The 8,721-nt window shown below is 38.6% G+C and overlaps 1 protein-coding gene across 2 annotated transcripts in view; it reads left to right on the plus strand.

Annotated features, from left to right (window-relative positions):
- camkmt (calmodulin-lysine N-methyltransferase) overlaps positions 1–4,075 on the plus strand; it is a gene marked incomplete at its 5' end in the record, with an annotated part of 118,472 nt that extends 114,397 nt beyond the window's left edge. For both annotated transcript variants that reach the window (XM_082557921.1, XM_082557922.1), the window contains one exon: positions 1,438–4,075. In XM_082557921.1, the coding sequence (XP_082414047.1) occupies positions 1,438–1,536 (99 nt within the window). In that variant the 3' untranslated portion in view covers positions 1,537–4,075. The remainder of the gene's footprint in view (positions 1–1,437) is intronic.
- Between the last annotated feature and the right edge of the window lie 4,646 nt (positions 4,076–8,721).

The following is an 8,721-nucleotide window of genomic DNA, read 5'->3' on the forward strand; positions in this document are numbered from 1 at the left end:
GCTTGGGTTACTTTCAGAGCACTTGCTTGCAACTGACGGGAACGAATCTGAGGTCAGTCTCAGTTTTTGCTTGTTATGAAGAGTCCTTTTCACACAGTTCTCGACTATCCTGTTCTCACCCTGTACACACAGACAGGCACACACATAGACAGTCAAACACTCTCACATGAGCAGACCCACTAAACTCACTTTCATAAGCCTCTGATCATTTGGCCAGACACTAAGTGAGCTGATTAGCTGGTGCATGCACAAACTGCCAAGTGTGCTTAAAAGGGCACTGAGTGGGCACCAGGGGGGAACCCCACAAGGCTGTCTGTGTGAAACAGTGTATATATGTGTAGGGGGTATTCATATTGGAGTAGGAACAGTTTGTCAGTTAATAGATAGATTATCCTTTATGCACAAATGACCAACTCCTGAATATTAGCATCAGATCGAAGAAAACATGTAATTTCAATTACTTTGAATATGACATGGCTGTTTTTACCACATGGGCTGGTCTGAGTATGGGGATTTTCCACACAACATTCTGTAGGGTTTACAGAGAATCACCCACAAAAGAAAAAATATCCTGTTGGCGTTTCTCTGAGCAAAAATATCTTCTTGATGTGAAGTGTCAAAGGAGAAAGGGCAGCCTGCTTCAAGCTTATAGAAAAATCACAGCAACTCAAATAACCACTCGTTACAACCAAGGTACGCAGAAGAGCATCTCTGAACACACAGCTTGAGGCAGATGGGCTACAGCAGCAGAAGACCATTCCAGGTGCTCCTCCTGTCAGCTATGAACAGGGAACCAAGGCTAACATTTACGAATACAGCAAAATTAAAGATTAGAAGTTTGGAAAAACATTGCCTGGTTCGGACGATGGGACAATTTGGCCTAAACAATATGAAAGCATGGTTTGTAGAAACAGTTCAGGCTGGTGATTTTGTAATTTTCTTTAGACACCTTGGGCCCCAACTGAGCATCATTTAAATGCCACAGACCATGTATCTTTTTATGACCGCAGTGTGCACATCTTCTGATGGCTGCTTGCACATCACAAAGATCATATCAATTCAAACTGTTTTTCAATATGTCAATGAGTTCATCTGATCTCAATCTAGTACAGCGCCTTTGAGATGTTGTTATTATTATTATTGTTATTATTATTTGTAGCAAGTTATATCTAATAAACTGCCGAATGTAATGGATATAGGTGCTTTTAAGGTGTTTTTATTTCCTGTTAACTTTCCGTGTATGTGTCTCATATAAAATGTTCAGTATTTGAATTTATGTATACATTTAATTAATATAGTCAGTCTTTTCTTTTCTTTTCTTTTCTTTAACACACTGGTGTCAGAAATGAAACAGAATCCTGAATGAATATCTAATAAGAATTTCTGTAAGGTTTTTGGCCTGTTTATTTATTGTTTTCTATGTTTTGTGTTTTTCAGATGCTGAGGGAGGGAAAAGAAGTATACGATGAGAATATCCACTATCCTCACCTAATCACATTGACCAAAGGACCCCAACCTGTCAGCCTCACTCAGTAATACAGAACAAGTGAGCCTTTAACTGTATACAGTTCCTTTGTATTACTTGCTAGATATTTTAATTTAGCATCAAAAAGCTACTGTCCATCTAAAAGTAGTCTCTCACCAGCCATCCCTTTAACCAGGTGGCCTGCCATTCTTGTAATTGACCAAACATCTAAGCTCTAGTCAGCCTGTTACTCATCCCTTTTCTTAATCTTTCATCCAAGAAAGGGGATCACATTGCTAAACTGTCATCTGGCCAACCAGGTAACCTTTGAGTACTGTGTCAGACCTTTAGTGACCTTCACTAGCCAGTTAGTTGCTTAGTCAGTTAACCAGCTATTCAATCAGTCAGTTGCACTGACATTTTCTCCATCGTTCCTGATACAGGTGGCAGTTGTTCAGTCAGTTGCCCCGATTAAACTTAGTCAGCATTAATCCATGCCGCTGTGTTTCTGGCCTCAGCATGGAGGCCTGCTCTACTTCATTAACTGTTACAGGCTGCTCACAGCTTCCTCTCTTTCCTGTTTTAATGTCTTTAAATGCAACTCATTCATCCCAGTCAGAGGTCAATATTAAGAATTTATTTTCTACATTGCATTTGCATATTATGCACGTTCAGACTAACGAGCTACAGATTGGATTTGATACAACAAAATTGCATTTTCAAAGCTCTGTTGATGATATATTCTGTGTTTTAACTGTACAACAGACATTTGTTCTGAGTACCTGAAACTTCTGCTTGACTGGTATTTTGTTTTAAAAAAAATCAAAATGCTGTTGATGAAATTATTAATCAGACTTACTTGTCATCCTCAGCTGCATATTTTCAGCAGGCTGCACTCAAAACAGTTACCGACAGTGCAAAGATATGAAACATAACAGCTACTGGTTTGAACCTTCAGGACATGTGTGTGTATCTAAAGAGAGAAGAAATACATACACAAATAATGACATCACCATTTGCATTTATTGATAAGTGACCCTGAAACTGTGGAATCAATAAATTATATTAGTATTTTTTTGTGAAGTAGATTTATTAATTATCCCTCAATTTCCACTAAGTAAAGACAATCTGCTGCTATTACTAACTGGCATGTTCACCATGCTCTGTGACTGCAGCACCTTGATCTAAAGTCCTGCCAGCCAGGAGCAGCTTAGATCTCTCAGTGTGACATGGCTGTATGTAAACGCCTATGATTTATTGAGCGCATTGCTTTTATTAAACAGTAGGCCTATTTGTTAATTAAGTTTTTCTTGTGTGGAACAAAAATATTTTACCATTTCATGAATCAGAAAAGGGTTTGTTTCTTTTCTTTCCTTCCCTGTGCCACAAATACAGAATACCTAAAAATATCTTTTTTAGTATTCATGTGACTAGAATACGAGAACAGCAACACACAGCTCAGTGATTTTAATGATGATGATGATGAGGATTTTAAATTAAAAAAATTTTTTTGTGGAATCATCCCTCAAAATCAATACGATAATAATATGATAATTGCTTTTACTTCTGCTGCTTACTGCATTTTTTCCCAGCTGCTCTACTCAGGTCTTTTCTCATGCATTCACCTGTTTCCTGTTTCTGCTATCGTTACAAAAAAACAGCAAGTGCCAGTGGGTCACTCAAATCTAAAGCTGTACCTAACACTGCAGGGGGGTTTCCATAATTCACTGTGATTCATTACCTTATACAGCAGCCAAGAAGCTATGCAGAATCTCCTGGTCGCCAGTGTTTACATTGTTCATATTTAAAAAGAATTCGCTGGTAGAGAATGCCAGTTTATTAGTGGTTTTGGGGGGTTTCAATTATTCAAAACTGTTTCCAGTGCAAAGATTTGAAAGGTTATTTAGTAATGTTATCTTTCTTCTGTACTGCAGTTTACTGTGTATGTCACATATATGTAGGATAACATAAATGTCCTCACAGCTGATTCTGAATATAGTGTTTTCATCACTGTCTAGTGTGACATCACCAGTGCTACCAGTTCGGTATTAGGCATCACTGTTTACTGTGGCCTCTGTGCTACTGTGCTGCTTCTTTCCAAATTATTGCCTGTGTTACTGGCAAAATCTTCTCCTGTGACGCCTTCAAACATGAACACACCGTCAGTTCTGTATTTATGATACTAATGCTTAGACTTAACACTTCTCACTGTGACAACAGACATTCAAGAAACTGCTGACAGGTGGCATTATTCTGATTTTGCTGCCTAATATCAGAAATATGGGGAAATCCTTAAAAAATGTTAATTTGCAGGCCATGTCCACAGTACTTTGTGAGAGTGTAAGGTTGGTTTTTGTTTTTTCCATTGATCTTTGTACAGAGCCTCCTGTTAGTGGTGTGGAAGAATAGCTGTAAGAGTTTTTATAATTGAGTTTTTTGATTGCATAATATTCAGATAAAATGTCAGATATATCAATAAAAATGTAATGACTTTTATGTATGTGGACATGGCCTTATGTAGTGAGTTTCTCCATTCAGTATTTTCCTTCTTCAGTGTAAATTTATGAGTGGGTGTTTTTTTTTCTTTTCTTTTTTTGTGGACAAATAAAGATAAACACATTTGCTTCAAAATGCTGACTTTCTCTTTAATTTGTCAATTTAAAAAAATATGCTGTACCAGTATATCATGTATTAAATGCTTCCATATACTGCTTTATCCATATACAAAACAAACGTACTTTTAAAATGTCAATGCAACAAAAACCAAGAAAACAATTACAAAAACACAGTTTATCCTTCTTAGATAGATTTTATTAGATGGGATATATTTGTTATTTTTCCTGAATAAATGGTCACTATAGAAAATTTGTGTCTCACTATTGAAATTTAGACTTAAATGTTCACAAATGTACTTAGTTTTCTCCAGGCCCAGATCATCTGTGGACTGTGTTTGAAACACAATGGCCTCCTGCAGGCTAAGCTGGCTGCAGACAAGGTAACACACACATATGCGCTCACACACATGCACACATATCAAGCCCAGTCAACAGTCTTCCCCTCCACAGGAAGAAAAGAGAGAGGGATAAAGGAGGGAGGGAAGGGAGTACACAGCAGCTAATCCTGCAGGCTCACTCTTCTGTTTATCTGTCAGAAGAAGGGGGGGAGAGTTTGTAGAAAGGGGGGCAACCAACGAGGCCTCCTGATCTGTCTTTTGATATTTTAAAGAGGTCTGTTCTCTCCTCCCCAACATTCTGCTGGAGAGGCGGAGAGGAGAGATAGAAAGACACTACAGACAGCAGCAGAGAGGGAAAGGCAAAGGCTGGAAAAAGACAAAAAGGCAGAGGAGGAGGAGGAAAACGAGAAATGGGACAAGATACGCTGAATGGCAGGGAGCAAAGGCAGATTGAAACAGCTGGAAATGAGGTGAAACTAGATCGAAACAGCAGGGAAAAGCTTCGGCCTTGAAAGAAAAGGGAAGTTGACTGAGAGACTGAGATTGACCGGCCAAGTGAGTGATCGAACAGAGAAAAAGAGCGCGACAGAGTGCTCCCAGCTCGACACAAGGGCCCCATTAACTTGACCACTTGCCCTTTGCACACAAAGGCAGGGCCAGCCCACTGCCCCTCCCACCCAATTATCCACGATTAGGCTCAGTGCACTGTGTCAAGATGGAGAGGGAAGGAAAAGAAGAGAGGGGAGAAATGCGAGCACAGGGAGGAGGAAGAAGGGGACAGAAAGAGCAAAGGAAAGAGAGCAAGGACTTAAAGGGGGAATGATGACAGGAAACAAAATTGTCATTAACAATGAATGCATTCGAACATTTTATTGAGCACCCTTCATGCAAAGGAGTCTTGTAGCCGTCAAGAGTTCAGCACACATTGTCTCCTGAAAATTTTAACCACTTTGAATTATAGCTTTCTGTTTTTTCTGTTTGCATGGTTCTTTATGTTTTATGTCTGTGTAGGTTCTCAGTCATCTGGGTCATAGTAATCTGAGAAGCTTGGAAAGAAAAGTGACTGGACTGTGACTTTAAGTTTGTTGAAGACATTTCACCTCTCATCTGATAAGGCTCTGAATTGAAGAACTGAAGAAGCTTCTCGGATGAGAGGTCAAACGTCTTCAAGAGACTTAAAGCAGTCCATGCTCCTTAGTATATATGTTGCATATGTTTTATCTCAAAAGCACTGAGATGTTTTTTTCTTGGGTTTTTGATGCTTGTTATTTTCCCTAGAATCAACGATATCATTAAAATAATCCCTTTAAAAATGCATATGCTTGAAGATATTGTTCCCTAGACATTAAATAACAAAGAGCAATGAGAGCATTCATTTGAAGCTGTGTTTCTGATCTTGTGACCAGTGGATGGCTAATATTCACTCTTGTTCCCTCTGTTTTGGTTTCTAGCAACTCTCTCTTATGCTTCCCATGTTTTCACTCACTAATATATTTTTTGTTTGGTACTGGCCAGGAAGTATACAAAGGGTTTTAGCTGCCCTCAGGTACTTTCACACTAATATTTTTATGTGCTACATTTACACCCCTACTCCACTGCTCTTGGAGCCCTAAAATTGAGACTTCTGAGACAATTTTACTTTAAAAACTGTGGGATTGTGTTTTAATATGGTAGCTAAAGATGGTATTACAAATTTTATAATTTAAATTTTGTTTCGTCCTACTTGTGAGTACTCCTTTCCCAGTGCTATAGCTTACACTAAACAATGATAAACCCCGTGCTACGCATATATATATATATATATATATATATATATATATATATATATATATATGTATATATATATATATATATGTATGTATGTATGTGTGTGTGTGTGTATGATGCCACCTCCTACAATCTGTGTTATGCTTCACATAATTGTGGGTAATACTGCAGGTCTTAATCTTAACCAATCGCTGTCTTTCACCCATAGTATGCATTTTATTTTTAGTTAGTTTTATTTTTTTGTGTTTATTTTTTTTGCAAGCAGCCCGCCCTCTGAGCACAAACATGCTCAACATATCGTACATTGTCATTTTTAAGCACAATTTCACACTTGTATTAGTTTGGTTGTACCCTCAGTAAACTAAAGCAGTTTGAAGGGTATTTAACCCAAACAATGAGCCGAAAAATGCTTAAAAGCTCAGTGAAGCTTTACCCAGCAGAGATGGGTAATAATTCACATCACACATTAACAGTTTTTTAATCCACTCTTAGTAAAATGGCGAAACTAGAAATGGCTACTTTATATGAAGTACGTTAAGCCGCCTTCAACTCTGTGTGTGTGTGTGTGTGTGTGTGTGTGTGTGTGTGTGTGTGTGTGTGTGTGTGTGTGCAGTGTTTTTGTCTCATGTGCTTTGTTCAAACTAGCTAGCATCTTTGGGGCCCTGGGTTGGTTGCCATTGCAGAATGCCACACATGCTGGAGTCCTGTATCATTACAATTAATTTTTCCACTTTTCCATTTTCACTAAGATGTTTTCGGTGCCCCAATTACTGAAGAGTTCCCCAAAATTTCTTAAAACATACTAATTTTGTTTTTTAAGTACAAGGTCAAAAATATGTATTTAATGTGGGATAAATGGATTGACTGTTTTGTTCAGCCTTTGTGTTTTATTCAATTTACCTTCATTTTACGACACTCCCAATTTCCATTCCATTGTTTTGTGTTTATGGGGGGGATTAGTAGTGCACAAACAATTTAAAGGAACCTCTTATTCATGACCTGCAGAACATGCACTAGAAGACATTTACATGTTTTGTCTTATACACTAAAACCACTCTTTACAAAAATGTATTTGTTATATTATGCGATTAAAAATAATTACTATAGATACTTAGATACTATAAAAGAATGTATACAGATGTAAATGTGTATAAATAGAATAAATATGTGTTTGTGGTTAATACATTTAGAAATGTCAAATAATACCAGTCCATCCACCTGCAGTAGATACTCTATGGCTGTTTGGTCATAAGCCAACCAAATGTTGTAATAAAGGAACAAAGAACATATGTGATGTAGGATGTCAGCTAAACTTTTACTTTTTCAAAATTAACACAATTTTGACCTTGACAGCTATCTACCATTTCGACATCATGCGGACCTGTAATGAACTGAAAATTTCACGCTGGATAAACTTGAATTCATCACTGATTTAAAATAGGCTGACGTGAAGTGTTTGTAGTTGCCTGAAATTTTATAGGTCATAATTGGCTAGACTTTATTTTAGGCTGGAAAGCAACACTCGTAGGATATTTGGCTCAAGTATTTAAATACAGATGCTGCAGTTGGGGTAGTGTCTTACACTCCTGTATGAGAGAGTGTACAGTGTGTGAGTTTCACAACCCAAGATCTTTACAAGACCACTGCTCACTTACTTTTGTAACCCCCCCCCCCCCCACCACCACCACCACCACCACCACACACACACACACCAACCACCCCCACCCCCACCTCACCACTCTGTCCATCGGTCAAAATCTCTCAAAACCTTTCAAGCCTTTTCCCTCTCTCCTCCTCCTCAAGGCAATTTAAGGAGGGCTTTTTAAATGATCCACTCATTATCGGTAGTGGAGTCACTTTGGTTTTTCAGCTTTGTCTGCTTGCCTTCCTGCTTCCTATCCTTACTCTCTCCTCTTTGCCTCTCACTGTTTTTTAAGGGTCTTTTTCTGCTTGCGCCCCTACCCACCCTCACAGCCTCCCACTCCTCCCTCCAGAATGGCTTTTTGGTCCGTTTGTTTGTGCTCATGAAGTGGAATGCAGCAAAGTCCCTGAGAGCATTTTTTTTTTTTTAATTTAGAAAGCCATCGAGTATGAGTTGACGTGGCTGAGTGGGAGCTTCCCCACCTCTCACAAGTGCACAGAAACACACTTTTACAGCCCTGTACACACCTGATGCTGGCCTTGACGACAATAATGTTTTTCATTACAGGAGAAGGAACTGAGAAGCATGTGGAGGTGGAATTCTGTGGTATTAATGTAGTCACCTGGAGCAGAGTGGAATAGGATGTGTGGTTTTGTGTACTTTGTGCATCATTTAAACAAAAACAAAACAAGTTTTGCTCCTTCATGATACGTTTAACACAAGTATACACGCAACATTAAGTGTAAGTGCAATTCCCATTTGTTCTTTAGAAGGTTTGCCTGGCTCGGTAGGCGGCTTGTTGTTATCCTCAGTTACCTGTTCAGGCTTTCCATCTTTAATACCCATTAAACCTCTCCATCTGGACATGCAGGAGGCTAAGTTCACTGACTGACT

The sequence above is a fragment of the Aulonocara stuartgranti genome (assembly GCF_965226115.1).
Source record: "Aulonocara stuartgranti genome assembly, chromosome: 13".
Lineage (NCBI taxonomy): Eukaryota > Metazoa > Chordata > Actinopteri > Cichliformes > Cichlidae > Aulonocara > Aulonocara stuartgranti.